The 16,667-nt window shown below is 44.5% G+C and overlaps 1 protein-coding gene across 1 annotated transcript; it reads right to left on the reverse strand.

Annotated features, from left to right (window-relative positions):
- Positions 1-10,504: 10,504 nt before the first annotated feature.
- LOC147903634 (cytochrome P450 704B1-like) lies at positions 10,505-14,468 on the reverse strand. The gene is made up of 6 exons (XM_087400283.1): positions 13,826-14,468; positions 12,914-13,129; positions 12,530-12,820; positions 11,908-12,312; positions 11,587-11,787; positions 10,505-11,403 (listed from the first exon to the last, which is right to left on the reverse strand). The coding sequence occupies exons 1-6, from the start codon at positions 14,126-14,128 to the stop codon at positions 11,227-11,229; spliced, it is 1,593 nt and encodes a 530-aa protein (XP_087256409.1). The 5' UTR covers positions 14,129-14,468; the 3' UTR covers positions 10,505-11,226.
- Between the last annotated feature and the right edge of the window lie 2,199 nt (positions 14,469-16,667).

Genomic DNA, 16,667 nt, shown 5'->3' on the forward strand with positions numbered 1-16,667 from the left:
TGATGGTCGGTGTAGAAGACAAAATCATTTGCTAGTAGATAGTGCCAAAATTTCTTAACACTATACCCCATTGCTAGGGCTTCTTTTTTTGTGGTGGTATAGTTGATCTCTGCATCATTGAGTTGTCGATTGGCGAAGTAGAATGGGTAGTCTTTCTTATCTTCACCAGGTTGACAAAGCACACTCCCAATTCCATACTCGGATCCATCACTATGAACATGAAAATCAATATCCCAATCGGGAGATATAAGGATGGGTGCTGTGATTAGGAGCCACTTTAAAAGCTCAAAGGCTTGGTCGCACTCTTCTGTCCATAAGAATTCCACTAATAATTTGTAAAGTGGTCTAGCTATCATGGCATACCACAATATAAATCTTCATGTCCCATAAAGACCTACACACCTTTGGAATTTGTAGGAGGAGGCAATTCCAAGATGATTTTGATTTTGTCCATGTTAGTTGTTGCAATCCCATGTTGAGAAACGATGTGTCTCAAAACAACTTCGTGGGTGACCATGGACTGGCATTTTGTTAGATTTAGAGAGATACCATGCTCCCTGCATTTGATTAGTATTGCTTCAAAACATTTGAAGTGGGGGGGGAAGGGGGGTGGTGGAGATGGAGGAGGGGGAGGGGAAGGGGGGTGGTGGAGATGGGGGGGGGGGGGGAAAGGGGGGGTGGTGGAGAGGGGGGAAGTGGTGGAGATGGAGGAGGGAGGGGGAAAAGGGGGCGAATGGAGGTGGGGATGGAGGGGATGGTGGTGGAGGGGGGAATGCTGGAGTGGGAGGGGGGAAAGAAATACTTGACGGATGGAAAACTTTAACGAAAATCCGAAGGGAGGAAGAGATGGTCACCTGAATGCTCTCCATGTCTTTCTTGATGTAACGGGATTGTTGAGGATGAATGGACGGTGGGTGGGTTATTGCTGCGAGATGGGCTCGAAGTAACTCTCCAAGCCTTTCTCGATGTAATGGGATTGTTGAGGACGAATGGGCGGTGGGTGGCTAGGTTATCATTGCTAGATGGGCTCGAAGTAACTCACTGTGTGAGGATGGGAGTAGGGTGGTGGTTGATGGAGAGGGAGGAGTGTCTTGCGTAGGGCTCAGAATGGGGAAGAGGATGGAGGCAAGATGTGAAAGAAGTATGAGAGGGAGCTATGGATTTAGTCAAACACACATTCAGGGTAGAGTACATGGTGGAGAGCTTGTTTCCCTTGTAGATCATGGAGGTTAAGTGTGCATTCAAGCAAGGAATTTCATAAATTTTGACATTCTAGTGTGTTGTTTTATGTTCAAAACGAGCATGCATATTGTGAGTAATCAATTGTCTTATAGACAAACAACAAATTTCTGAAAATGTTTGGCAATGTTTTTCAAGGATCAATGGAGGGGTGGAAGAAAGGGGTCAAAGTATGTGTTTTTCTTGTGTAATTTCCATTGTCAAGGCAAAAAAATAATGGGAGGAGGAGCCTCCCTAGAGTCCGTGATAGCGCGGCCTCTTAGGAGGCTCCTCTTGCCAATTTTATTTGGGCCATAACTTGGTCAATCGAAGTCCAAATATGGTCATGTTTGTAGTCAAAATGATATGAATGAATACATTTATCATGTTAAAGTGTCAAAATTCTAGATATTTAGAAAGTTTATACTTATCTTTATTTCATGAGAGCTGGACCTTATCAAACTCTATATTTAATTATGACCGTGGATTTTTCTCATATAGAATTTGGGTGTCCTTGGTTTCCTCCCTTCATCCTAGAGGTGTATACATGGTCAAGGACATATGAAGGTGATCCATATTTAGTTAGCATCATCTTGAAAATAAGGTGATCAATAATTTATTAGTTCCTAAACATTTTATTCATGTGATCATTTTGTGTACAAAATGGATCAAATCATGTCAATAGAACAAAAATCGATGAGCTACAAATAGTTGTTTGTGAGGGATTTTGCTAAGAGGAGTGTCTATATCATCAATGGGACTATTGTTTCGATGTATGTAACTCCATAAAATAAAGAAACCCCTTCAGCTCACATGCTACCTTACATACTTTTGAGTGATCGCCTCGAGGTGTAGACATTGCAGCATTTCTCGTTTTGTATCTATTGAATGATTGCTAACTTGCATGTATTTAGTATTTATCGAATAATAGGTTCTCTCTTTGTATGTTGCCAATAATTTACCCTCTGGTATTCATTGAATGATTGCTGACTTGCATGGAATTACGAGTTATCCAATAGTAAGTTTAATCTTTGTAATTAGTTGTTTGCCAAGAATCATACAAAAAATAATTAAAAATAATATGTAATAGTGTCATGTAGATTCAACCATTTTTAGTAAAAATTTATTGCTCCTACAGGTGTAGACAAAGTTTCTCATAAGCATCGCTCGGACTTTGGGCTCACTCGAATGTAGTCGCTCAATGTTTTGACTTACCCAGGGTTGAGGAACTAAGGGTTTAGGGGGAGCATAGGAGTGGGAGAGGAAGAAGGTGTAAGAGCATGGGGGGAAAGGAGAGAGAGAAGAGGGAGGAGGAGGAGGGAGGAGGAGGAGGAGGGAGGAGGAGAAGGGAGGAGGAGGGAGGAGGAGGAGGAGAAGGGAGGAGGAGGAGGGAGGAGGAGCGGGAGAGGATGGGTTGCAAGGTTGGAGGAGAAGGGAGGAGGAGTTGCAAGGTTAGGACATGCTTTTGGACGTGGAGTGCAAGGAAGCATGGACACTTGAGACAATTGCTTGGAATACCAAAGTAGAACTCAATACAATGCCCCAAAGAGTGTGGGCTTCATTCCATCATGGGGTATTTATACAAGTTGGAGAGCTTCTCTCTCTGCATGTAGGAATTGTAAGACATATTCTCTCTACATGTAGAACTTGCATATAGAAGTTGCATGTAGGAGTTGCATGTAGAACTCGCATGTAGAACATGTATGTAGGAGTTACATGTAGAACTCGCATGTAGAACATGCATGTAGGAATCACATGTAGGACTTGCATGTAGGAGTTGCAAGTAGAAGTTGCAAGTAGAACATGAATGTAGGAATTGCATGTAGAACTTGCATGTAGGAGCTGCATGTAGAACTTGTATGTACGAATCGCAAGTAGAACTTGCATGTTGAGGTTTCCTAAGAGAGATCATTCCTAGCCTTATGCAAGTACAAGCGGAGCTTTGCCGCTACTCTACACACACATTCACACACATTCTGTACTACCTAAGTCCATGTTGGCATAGAGACAACATACTCCCGGACCCACTTTATTACCCGTCCTTGGGTTATGGCTTATTGTGAGTGTAAGAAAATAATACAACATCTGTGCTCAACAGATAACAGGATCTCATACACAAGAGAGAAAACAAGATAGTATGGAGAATCAAAAATTTGATTACTGTAGAACTGACACAATAGATGGCGCTGCCTTCCCCAACTGTGCGCTCCTGTGAAAGAAGCTTCGATGGCATGCTGGAAACAGTAGAAGACGGAGGCTGAATGCTAATGAATAAGGGTTGCTATAGCTAGTGATGAAATGGGCTTCACGGGCTTGCTCTTATATAGCCACCAGTCATAGTCGGTTAGGCTCAATTGGGTGACCGACCCAGTCCGCCCAAAACGGTCGACTGGGGGTCGGGCCCGAAATAGGCCACCGACCATACGATAGAACCAGTGTGCAAAATAGAGCAACTAACCTACGGACTCCATTCGGCTCACATCCACCATCCGGGATCATATGAGGCTCCAAACGGGCCCCGCAACCCGAGAGTGGGCTGCCCCGGGAAATGGTCCATCTACCCTTAGTGCGGTCAGTCAAGGGATGCCTTCCTGCACTTGCATGTAGCCTAGTTGGCGGTGTGCCAATTCTATCTGAAGCCGTCCAACCATCAGGCCACACATGGCCTTATCTAGTGTCCAAACCAGGACCTATCGGGATAACTGAGCTACTCAAATGCCTTCTCCTCATATGGGGGGCTTTCAAGTAGAGTTAGCTGGTTCCCGCATAGTTACACGAGAGTGGAGCATTGACATCTAACAGTGAGCACATACCTAGGTTGCCATGTGTGTAGTACAGTAGTTGTGGATCTTGTGTCATTCCATTCGATCCTGCTATAAAGCCTTGGCACCATACAATTTTTGCTTAGTTTCCAGGTAGCCTGTATCCACCATTTGTTCGAACAGGGATATGTGGCGTGCTTCTAAGAAGATCACTCTTTGATAGAGTTGGCTGGTAATCTGAGCATTGACCGTTCATTGGGATTGAAGGCAAATGGGTATCGAGGTAACATGGGACCTCTAGAATGAATTCCAATGTTTTGCAGAAGATAGCACTTAGGCGAAGGAAGCGATCAATGTTGCCATCATTATTTGCTCATGCTGCTGAAGTGCTTGGATAATTGTTCCTTGGATATTCCATTCTACACCAGATTATGGTTCGATCATTAGCCAATTAACGGTGCAATCTTCATCCAAAGTGTATATGTTGGCTTTCCATTTTTTACATTGTGGAACTGCATAGAACTTGGAATGGGTTATGAGACATGGAGGTGCACGTAGGTACTCTTTCAAGAAGATTACATCAAAGAGCTTGGGATGGCACCAATCACATTGTGGATCCAACTTGCTTATCCAATCTTCACGTTGACAAAGGTTGGTAGGGAAGTTGTCCACGGTCCATCCACCTCGAGTTTTCATATCAAGATATTTGCTCCAAAATTCCTTGATGGGGTTACTGGGAAGTGGTATCTCATCAAAATCATACCCATCATTGGAACTTGGCATGGGAGTATGAATTGGATTATCTAGATCCTTATATTCGTGCCCTTGCTTGGGCCTCATTTCACACTAATTCGCTCATATCTTTACACCATGACCTCCAATTGATGATTCATCTACACCGGCATATTTCCCTACACACGTGGAACAATTTGAGGCACATTATGAATACAATGATCCCTAAAAACTAACACAAATCTAACCCTCCAAACACAACTACATCAACACCCGCACTTGTGGCAGAGACACCCTTTGCAACTCTCGCCCGATCTGCATGCAGCTATGCTCCGGCCATCACCTCTGACTCCAACACTCGCCAAATCTGCATACGAATCCACTGCAACCACTGCCTTTGGCAATCCTCTACCCCGATTCCCCCCTTGAAATTCAAGAAATCCCTTTAACTCCTCCATGCCACAACATGGTTGGACGCTATCGCGACAATGATGGGGATATGGACCTCGATGCGGAGGCTAACAATTTCTTTAATTGCAGAAATAATAACAATCAAGGCAAGCACCTTGTGACCATACTTTGACCGCCAAAAGGTCTCTAGAAGAGTGGACATAAAGAAAACTGGAACTTCCCAAATATAATGGTAGGGGAGATCCAGCCTGTTTCCTCCAACATTTTGATGCTGCATGCCGAGTAGATGGAGATCAATCCCATGAAACCAAGCTGGCCTGGTTTCCCATGGCCTTAAATAATGAAGCGTCTGAAGCATCTGAATGATATCTAGACTTCTAGTGGAAGATCGAGCTACATGGGACCTGCTTTAAACAGAATTTAAAAGGCGCTTTCAAACGGAGAGGCTACAAGATGATCTAGCTCTCCAACTAAGCAAGATCGAACAAGGCTATCGAGAAGATGTATGCACATACCTAGGCAAGATGAAAAGATTAATTGCCAAATGTAACCCACGCCCTAATGCAAAGTACCTCACGGCCTGGTTCATTGCAGGACTAAAAAGGAAAATCTGCAAGGATATGAAAAAGATTAGTAGCTATGAAATACTCAGTGCTGCTCATGCGTGTGCTGCTCATGCGGCAGCCATTGACATCGAGGATGGGAGGACTGACTCTGACACCAGTAGTGATGATGGTAGATCTAGTGCATAGGATAAGCACTCTAAAAAGGGCAAATCCAAGTCCACTATTGAAACGTCAAATGAGGATCACATATAGGCCATGACCATGAAGCTAAAAGACGAAATGATGCAAGCCATGGAACATTGTCTCAGCCACCACCTCAAACTTATCCATGGTGAGAAAATGTCTGGTGCCCACACTACATGGCCAATCATACAGCAAATGAGTGCTCGGTCCTAAGAACCAAGATCATTACATAAGCAAATCCACTGCCAAGGTTGTGGTGCCATATCTACATCGGTGGCGGCCATGATGAGAACATATGCATCTTCAACATGTGCAACAACTTGCCTCGACCTCAAGAATACCAAGCAACACCCATGCCAGTGTACAGGCAACCAACACTTGCACAAGGGCCCCCAGCTCTGAGGCTAAATCCTGTTCCTATTCGGACATAAGTCCCACAATTACTCAGGAATCTGAATCCACGACCATATCCAAGAGCGCCAAATACAGCTCCTTAGGAAGTTCCAATACATCAATTATACAAGCCGAGAAAGTAGACTCGCCATTTGAGTATGAAGCAAAGTACCCAGTGTACTATGTAGAAGGTGCAAAGGGTCTAATACCAGTCTATGCAAATCAAGTTTGACCCAATACATATCGAGAACCAATCAAGTGCTACGGGTGTGGAGAACATCACTAGATCGTAGAGTGCCCTCATTGTGGTAGCCCCGCTACTTTCCAAGCACACTACAGAGATTATGGCATAGGACATGCTTGTATGGATTGTCCCATGAAAAATAAGGTCCCACAACAAACAGAGGTTAAGCTTGACGTCCCAATCGGCATCATTGGGGTGGACCATCAAAGTGTGGGGTCGTCGACAAGCATAATATCATAACTTATGAATGTAATTACATGCCAGCAGAAAGAGGCCACCAAGGACCCTAACATTCCAATCCAACCAAAGCGACTTCTTAAAAAGAAAGCACAAGTGTTCCACCTTCACCAAGCAATGAGCAACCAAGCTCATCCACATAACCTCTCGAGCCTCAAATAAAAGAAGCTCCATACCCAAAGGAAGGATCATTTCTAGGAACTTCAACAATGGGTACAAAAGGAACAAGCTCAATTTGAGGTTGAGAAACAAGCTCAATTTGAGGCTGAGAGACAAGGTCAAGATCCAATCCATGACTTGGCCCCACAAAGTATTGATATTGTACTTGAGCCTCTATTCCAACAATAGACCCTGCAACATAATGTACCACCACGTCAACTTGAAGGAGCCGCACTCTCTAGCATCCTGAGTTGCCCTGTGTCAATTCCCATTGGAATCCTCCTACGGAATTGTCCCAATCTCTGGGAGAGTTTCAAACGATGGATTGAACTCGCAAATCCCCCTCCACCTATGAATGACATCAAAGATATTTGTGCGGATGGGTGAGAGAGATGACATACGCAACATTACTGTGCCTTTGATCCACAAGGCATATAATGAAGCCTAAGCCATAGTGGATGGTGGAGGAGGTGTAAATGTCTTATCAAAGGAGCTCTACGATGAATGGGGCCTCCCACCAATGCAAACGACTAATTTTAACATATGGCTTGCTGATGATTCATAGGCTAAACCCTTGGGAATAGCGAATGGTGTGTCCACAAAGGTCATAGGAGTCTGCTTTTCCCTTCAATTCACAATCTTGGATCTCCCTAAAAATTCCTATCCAATCTTACTAGGACATCTTGGCTTACAAGAAGCATCAGTCCTCCATGACTGGGGAATTGATAGACTGACAATCCAAAATCGTGACACCACAATTAGGGTGAATGTGGGGACAGGAGCTATAAAACCAATTGTGCCTAGAGCATTAGATGACACATTTTCAACGACAATATAGGACATCTTGGCTTACGGGAAGCATCAGTCCTCCATGACTGGGGAATTGATAGACTGACAATCCAAAATCGTGACACCACAATTAGGGTGAATGTGGGGACAGGAGCTATAAAACCAATTGTGCCTAGAGCATTAGATGACACATCTTCAACGATAATATCAAGCAAATTAGCTCCCCTACAACAGCATGCCATACCGGGCGATTCACAAAGCAATGTAAATAATTGGATACAAACATTGGCAACCATTGACAACTGCCATTCATTAATAGACCCCATCTTCTTGCAGATAGATGCTAAGGTGCTACAGGTAGATCCTCCACTCACACATGGAGAACCAATCGATCTAGAGGTTCCATTCTTTATGGCTGACCTCGAATGGGATAATGAACTTGAAGAAGGTACTCATACCAATGATGACTCGAATTTTCCTTGGGACCTTGAAACTGAGGCTGAGAATGATGAAATTGAAGATCAAATATTTGAAAATGACTTAGCCATTCTTCATGCCCTAATGGCATTCGAGCTCCCTAAAATTGAGCCTCCAAAGTTGAATAACAGTCGAAGATCCCACAAGAAAGCTACAGGAGGAAATCGCAAAAAAGCCAAGTCTGAACACTTCAATGAATTCGAACGAGTCCAAACAAGGATTGTTGAATTGTATCTTGCAAAGCCAGCTCCCTCAAAATCAGAACCACTACCTCTTGAATGGTCCCCTGAGGGACTGGAAGGAGTATGCATAGCAAATGAACCCTTACTTGGGAACACCTTACAAGTGGAAAAGTTACCCCACAGTTCTCAATGTATGAAGTTTAAAAGTATAAGCCACATGTGCGTATGAAGACCGATCATGAGAATTAAAAAAAAAACAAAAATAAAAATATAAAAACAAAAAAAGGTCCCCAAGAGCCCCTACCAACCTCCAAAACGAGCCTTAAGTCACACATTATTTGAGTCCTGTGCACTAAGGCATAGAGCCCAACAACCATGCTATGTTGCAAAAGGGAAAAGCTCATTTAAGACCATGTGCAGTAAGCCACAAAGCCCCGCTATGTTGCAAAAGGGAAAAGCTCACATAAGACCGGTAGAGAGCTGAGTGGATAATTTCAGTTTCGTATAACTATTCGTGGCTTAGTTATATCTTTTTCCTTAAAGCTTTTAAAGTCATAGGATGTAATCTGACAGGCTATTGAATGTGGTACGCAGGCACGGAGTACCTTGCTCGAGCGAGGCTTTCGTTTTGTGGGGTAAGCTTGGCGGCATGCAATCCCCACTTCAATGGCAAGCTTGCAGCACCAGGAATAATATACACGACAAAGGCCAGCAGATGCCCCTGAAACCTAGGCCACCAATTGTAGTTTGTTGTATCTGGAAACGATGAGAGGCCGCAGGCGACTCGCGAGGCAAACGAAGATTGTGTGTGGGTGGAGGGACGGGAAGAGAGAAAGAGGAGAGTAGTGTAAGAGAGAGAACTGGATTTCAGTTTCTAGAGCCGATTCCATGCTCCATAGCTATCGTTTGATACGTATCGACTATTGATTCATACACAGTACATATTGAGTATTGATACGTATCGAGTATTTGCAGTACATATTGAGTATGGATTCATGCACCGTACGCGATAGAGACTATCGCTCGATACGTATTGACTCTTGATTCATCCACAATAGTACGCAATAGAGACTCTGGGATTTCGATTGGCAATTGGGGTTCAGGGAGCGTGGTTATGGCGCACATGTGGAGGGGTGGGGGAAGCTGTGGTACCAGAACTCTTTTGTCAGAGCGGAGCAACTTCTTCATTCATTCCATAGGTCCATACGTGGATTTTCTGCCAACGACACCGCCACCGCAACCTACCATGATCCTCGCTCTTCATACCTCAAGGGTCCTTCGTGGCTCCTCCTCCAATTCCAGCGTAGCGTCATGCTCCGTCCCCTCTATACGTAGCATCATTTCTGTGCAGCCTGCTGGGCCGCTGGCCTACACGCATTCACCATTCGGCGGTGAATTCACCGTCTAGTATTCATCGCATACGTTTATTTAACATTAGACAAAACTGCAACATTTTGCTCGTGAGCAATGAATGTTTGAAATCTGTAGACGGGCCCGGCGAACACATTCTGGCCTGTAATGAGCATTTAAGAAAAGAGTTCCTGCGCGTTGTTTATGCATCAAATAGCTTATCTCAGTCCCCTGAGGAATTTGCCTATAGCGGACTAGTGAAATTTGAGTGTCTTTCAACCCGCTTTTTACTGTTGTGACGAATAGATTCTTGGAAATCTTAATCCCGAATACCGATCTTATGAGAGGTGCCCAAATCACGGCGTTCCTGTTTCCCTCTTCGTCGTCTTGTAGTGCGTGGGCGGATGTAAAATAACGCCCGGATTCGGGGACTGCGGGTGCGGAGTCCGGACTCTAGGCTTGTCAAACTTAACTGCATCAGATTTATGCGATTAAATGGGCACTGCATAGTACATACCGCTGCTACAAATGCCAGCATTAGACATTTACAGAAATTGGAGTGTTATTCGCAATCGTGATTCGTGAACTGCAAGTTATAACGATTTCTACCTTTCACTTGACGGACTTCACAAGACTAACTCCTTGTCGTTTTAGCATACAAATCAGGAGAAAGCTATCAACCTGGCCGAGGACTATTACCACATTCGACACAGAAAGTGATTCATACCCGCAAGGGGGCAGAATATTTCCCTGATACCGGAAGAAAACGAACGTTTGTAATAAAGCTGGAGATTGGCAAGAAAGTACTGTTTTTAGAAATCCAAAATGCGGTGTTAGACATTGAACCAGAAATATCTGTCGCCGAAAGATTTGCACATGAACAACAGGTTTTCCCAACAAAACACAATTGGAACAGTAGAAGAATGTTACTGTGCTCTAAGGAAAAGTATTGCCCATATATTCTATATATGCGTCTCCCGAGCAAATAAAAGCAATTATAAACGAGAAGAATGCAAGCGAGCTTCCAAAGAAAACCACTGCCCACATCCCATTTCCTCGGTTTTATTGCATCAAGCTTTTGCTTGGTTACGTTGCTCCACATCAGATGCAACGAGCCAACATCCTCTCGCAGCATGATCGCTTGCTTGCGTTGAGGCCTCATGCTACGGAGAGTTCTGATCACGTATGAGAAGCTGATAACTCAGAGTTCTTATGCATCCTCAGCCTCGCTTATTCCTAAATCAGACTATCCTGATTCAGTTAGAAGCTCCGTAACTAAATCAGACTATCCTGATTCAGATACATAGAAGAAACCTCGAAATCTAATTGGCGCCATAATGTCGCCAAGGACTCCAAGCTGCAACTGAGTTCTATTCTAAGCCTTCGAAAGAGAATTTTCTCACCAAGAATATTTACAAGGTGGAAATCCAAGACCTATCTTTATCTGCTTGTTCCCTATGATTAAAAAATGTAGTTTATCAACAGCAAAAGATTTGAAGGTATATCTGACACGTGGCCCATCTTCATCGTAGTGAGACTGTGGTCTTCAAGCCTTGAGCCATGTACAGAACAACCATCATGCTGTAATACAATGGATGCCCTTCCACTAGCTTGAATGAGAAGAATCGTAGGAGCAGAACTGTTGTTATCTTCATTTGCAAGTAGGCCGAATCTTTGCCAAGGCACATCCGAGGTCCAGCCTGCAGGAAGAGCCATCGTGGTAAGGAACATGGTACTATTCGAAACCTAGCGATAAGATTATGAGCTTCCCGAATCCCCATATAAATATAGCAGCACCATTATCGTCACCTGAAATGCTGTGAGCATAAAAGAATCTATAGATATACAAGCACCATATGAATATAGAAGCATCATATCTTCACCTGAAATGCTGTGAGCTTGAAAGGAGATTGGGGCTGAAACATGCCATCCTTGAGCCATCTTTCTGGTCTGAATTCATTGGCATCAGGACCCCAGAGAGCTTCAAGCCGTCCCATTGAATATGGCACATAACTTACAAAGTTGGCAGCCTTAATTCTGGTACCGTCGGGAAACGTATCGTCTGAAGTAGCGATTTTGGATTCCTGCAATGGAGACCAAACGCTTCCAAGGGTTAGATGACATGACGGTAACAATGCTGATACAACCAATTTCTTTCTATAGTGATCATTAGGAGAACCTGAATAAGAAATCTTGCAACCTACCAAAGGCACGGCAGGGAAGAGACGCAGAGTCTCTGTTATCGCGGCGTGAAGGTACTGCATCCGGTTGAGAGCCTGGTAGTTCAGCAGCTGCGCAAACTGGTATATCTCGCTACCCAAATCATAGCTTTCCGAACATAAAAAACCGTTTCTTGTATCACCATTGCACTTTGCTGTTGCATTTGTAATCGCGGTGGAATCCCTGAGAACGCTTGCTATCTCGTTTAAAATGTTGTCAACAACATTACGATGCTTGCAGAGCATGGAGAAGAACCAAGACAGCGTAAGGGCTGTTGTATCCCTGCCAGCTATTATGAAGTTAACCACCACATCTCTAAGCTGCTTGTCCGAGTATGGAAGCCCCTCTTCGTTTTCCAAAGTCATGAACCTAGACAGGAGGTCTGCTCTCTGCACATGGACGGGATCGCTTATCAGCTGACCTACAACAACGTTAAGTTTCGTAGGGTAATTACCCGCAAAAGGCTGCTATGTGAAGGATGGCATTCCATGATCTTTCGTTTCCTGAAGGTGAGAAACCTTTCGCTGATCGCTACACCTAATGCAATTGGCGTAAGAAATGATTTATGGGGATCGAGTAGGAGCCAGACAATAGTGAGGTGCTTACATCTTCTCCTTGCGACTGCGAGCTTTTCAATTCAATCCGCCTCATATGGATCACGTTGTAGATAAAAGAATCCACCACCTCAACACACTTCCGCAATTTAGCCTCTGCACCCACGTTGAGGGCTCGCTTCACTTTCCAGAAGAAATCCACGTATCGTCTGATTATGAGTTTGTTGGATTCATCGAAAGCACTAGCGAATGGCACCGCCGGTAATTGAGGAGATAAGCATCCAAGGTCAACACCAAACCCGATTTTGCAAATTGAGTCTAGCGTCAGACGCATAAACAAGTCCTACAAAAAATGACGATAGCATTGAAGTTAGCGAGTACAAATCAGACTAATTACCGTATCTAAATAAATACAGCACAGAATTCCAATGACTACCTGGAGATCGATGATCTGGCCTTTCTTCGCCGCCACGTAAAGTACTTGCACGAGTTTCAAAGCCTCCGTCCTGAAAGCGTCCGTGCTGTAGTCTCGTAGCTTCGCAGATGAGAATTCAAGGATAGCAACTTTCCGTTGTCGAAGCCACTTTTCTCCGTCAACGTTGAAGATTCCGTCACCAAGCACATCCACAAATCTCTCATGTATCAAATTACCCTGCACCAATATTCTAGGTGAGGTCAGATTGAAGGTATGAACACAGAGATCAATCAGCTTTCGACCGAAATTAGGCCGCATAGAGTGGATGTAGGCATCCAGGATTGATTAGGTGGTGCAAACAATAGTTGTTATTGCTAAGTGATAATTGCGATGATCCTGAATCAGACGCTTCAATAACGATGGAACAATGGTTTGCTACAAGGGATTAGAAGGCGCTATGAATTAATTGCCTTTCTACTTACTGCAACAACTTGGGGTGTGAGGGGAGAGGGTGACGCATTATGCTTGTATGCTACGACTGGGAAGTGGTGAGTTGACAGCCACAGAATCGTTAGCTGTTTTGAAAGATCGAGCGCAGTCGATAAGAGCGGCATTGTTGAAAGGGAGGTCAAACGGAATGTTGAAAGCAAAGATGTACTAAGTGAGCCATTTCCGCAGACGAGGGAGGAAGAACCATGCCGTGTTTGGAGCTGGTACAGGAAAATGAATTGAAGAACTGAACGAGCTGCTGCAGATGCAAAGAGGAGAAATATATTCACCTCTCGCGCGCACGCGCGCTCTCTCTCTCTCTCACACACACACACACACACATTACAAACAGGCTCGCGCGTCACACACGTTCCCTCTCTCTCTCTCTCTCTGTCTCTGTCTCTGTCTCTCTCGTCTCTCTCTTCTCTAAAGACGCAAGCTTACCTTGGGATAGTTGCGGAAATTGGTCTTGAGAATGTACTCCACATTGATCGGATCTGCAGTGAATGTGTTGTTGATGGAGATCATGGGAACGGAGAAGGTAGTGGTCTTCTTGAAGTAGTGAAGGAGCCAGTCGTGGAGGTTGTCGAAGTTGCGGGCCTGTTCGATGATGCAACCGATGAGGGGCCAGGACTTAGGCCCGTGGTGGCGACGTTGGAGGAAGCGGTGGAGGAAGACCCACGAAGCAGCGAAGACGAGAAATGGAAGGAGGAAGTCGGAAAGGGGGAGAAGGGCAGCCATGCCCATCTGAGAGAGGAGAGGAAGGGAGGGACTGAGCTTAGGCAGAAAGCCAGTCGCAGCTCAAAAGAAAGAGTAAAAGGATGAAGATGACCTCCAACAACAAAAAGATACTCGGTTAATCTCTAACTTTAGCTATCCATGCTGCACGTTCGCGACACTGCATCATCAATATCACATCTTCGATTGCATATCAAGCTAATCGTGCATTTTGAAGAACGATTTGCAGCTACTGATTTAGCTTTCCCCCACACTTGGTCGCCCTCCCTTGCGTAAAATCTCGCTAAAAGTTCCAAGTTCGAACTAACATTCTCCTTTTGCGCTTTAACTTCTTCCCTCCCCTCTCCTCTCTTTTTGCATCTCTCCCCCTACCCCCCCGTTTGGAGTAAATGCTCTGAATCCGTTTTCGTTGCCCCCCTCCCGCTGTACACAGCTCAGCTGCTTCTATGTTGAGATCCCAAGTCGACTGGCAGCTGCTGGTGGAGACTGCAGCAATTCGTCTGCATTGGGGAAAAGAAAAAAAAGAACACTTCTTCAGTTGAATGGTACCGTCTGTATATTGAGACAAGTGTCTGGGACGTAATAAATGTATGTAGATTATCTAGATTCTGACTCCTGAGTCCTGAGAGCCGAACTTGAAGAGAAAATCACAGAGCTTGTCTAAATGGCTGAGACAATATATTGCTCTGTGGGAGGACGGAAGGTTTTTGCCCAGCTATATAGAAGGCGCTAATGATAGAAGGGCCCGGTTTCTTCGTCGCTGAACGACAATGAATAGGCAGCTAAAAGGGTTTTGTGGACGGACGAGAATTATTGTTTGGAGATGTAACGTTGGTGAATCGTGATGGACTGGACTTTGGATAAAATCATTGTTTCCGAGATGTAACGTAGATGTGCAAGCTGCTTTACTGGCATCTCTCTGATGCAGCGGGCTAGCCAAAAGAAGTTGAGATCTCAAAAAATTAATCTCAAATTGAGCTACGTTGAAGTAGTCTCAGAAGAGAAATCTAGAAAAGGCCTTGTACAAATGGATGGGGGTTGTAGGCAAGTCGCAGGAGTGTGGTAATTGTCATCATATAAATGGCCGGTAGCTAAACATCATTGTTTTGGAGATGTAACCTTTGTGATGGACTCGGCTTTGGATGTAACGTTTGTGATGGACTCGGCTTTGGATGAATCGGAGAGGTAATTTACGTGAGGCAATTGGCTTCGGATGTCATATCTGATGAAGCAAATTATAGGCAAATATCGATCGTGAGGCTCGACATCTGGCCTCCTCGCGAGGGTTTTTTGGACCTACTCTCAACCTCCTCAACCTCCACAATAAATTCTGAAGTTTGACGAAGCTTTGGGATCGCTTGTAATTGCGATGCTTAAACAAGATGCTATCAGGTTTGAAGTCGTGAAAAAATTTCGTGCGGCGTCCAGCGATTGATACCTACCCTCACCAAATAAAGCGACAACGATTCTAAGACGAGAACGATTGGATTAGGAAAGCTCATCTTCACAGTCTTCAAATTCCAGGCTCTGAGATGTCGGCTGATGAGCGCATACGGTAGCTTTTGACTCTTGAGTTTTGACATGCTGGGAAGTTGAGACTCGAGAGAACATGCACGCAGCTACAAAGATTTTGCTACGCCTTCAGAGAAGCTTCTTGGATAATCGTTTCCATCTGCGCAAAATCATTAGATGTTGCTACATCTTTTCGGAGTCCAAATTCCTGACAGTTTTCACACTGTGAGTGTTGGCTACTCCAGAGACAAGCTTGTGCGCTTCCATGATCCATCAATACCAACTTTGTCCAAGGATCACGCTAGGAGTAGTAGACTGTAGGAATCGATCACCTGCAGTTCTGACATTGAGACTGATGAGAGACGCCAGCGGGTTCGAGGTTATTTGTTGAGCGTGAGCTGCAAAGATCGATCGGAAACAGCGATATCGCAGGCATCCAACTACGAAAATACGGCAGGTATCCAGGGATAGGAGGAAACCACATCTGCTGCTGCTGAGCTGGCAACGTCTGCTTCGATTGTCAACTACCCAATCACCAACCAGTGCAACAAACCTTGAAAGCTGAAAGTTGCCATCGGTACGAAAAGACGCCCTGGACTCGGTGAAATGAAGACGTAGGAATAACGTTGATTCTTCGAAGTTCGGCTGGCTATGACGTTGCACACCTTGCCTTGGAAGCAAATCGATCAGCAGACATTTATGTCAACCACAAATTTGGCCATCATGCAGAATCCATGTTGCCCAAACATTATGTCAACCACAAAGTCATCGATCAAGCAGCATATGTTGCACAAACATTAGATCAAGGACAGATTCACTGCTGTTAAATTTGAAGCAAAATAGATCCGTGTCTACGTCCACCACAAAAGTTCATCGATCAAGCAGCAATATCCATTACACCAACCACAAATTCACGACTGTTAATTTCAACAGCATCCGTGTTGCGCGGCACGCCCACATTAGATCAACTACAAATTTCACTGAGAGTGAATCGTATTATCGTACTTCAGTTCAGGCATTGGATCAACCACTAGAA

This window comes from Dipteris shenzhenensis, chromosome 3, assembly GCF_047967505.1.
Source record: "Dipteris shenzhenensis isolate YYH24624 ecotype China chromosome 3, Dip_SZ_1.0, whole genome shotgun sequence".
Classification (NCBI taxonomy): Eukaryota; Viridiplantae; Streptophyta; class Polypodiopsida; order Gleicheniales; family Dipteridaceae; genus Dipteris; species Dipteris shenzhenensis.

What these genes read in the sequence shown, in the direction of transcription:
- LOC147903634 (XM_087400283.1), bottom strand. Translation starts at nt 14,128, where the DNA reads ATGGGCATGGCTGCCCTTCTCCCCCTTTCCGACTTCCTCCTTCCATTT. An exon ending in GCCAGATCATCGATCTCCAG is followed by an intron (nt 12,821 to 12,913) that starts GTAGTCATTGGA and finishes CATTTTTTGTAG; the next exon opens with GACTTGTTTATGCGTCTGAC. An exon ending in TCTTCCCTGCCGTGCCTTTG is followed by an intron (nt 11,788 to 11,907) that starts GTAGGTTGCAAG and finishes TCTCCATTGCAG; the next exon opens with GAATCCAAAATCGCTACTTC.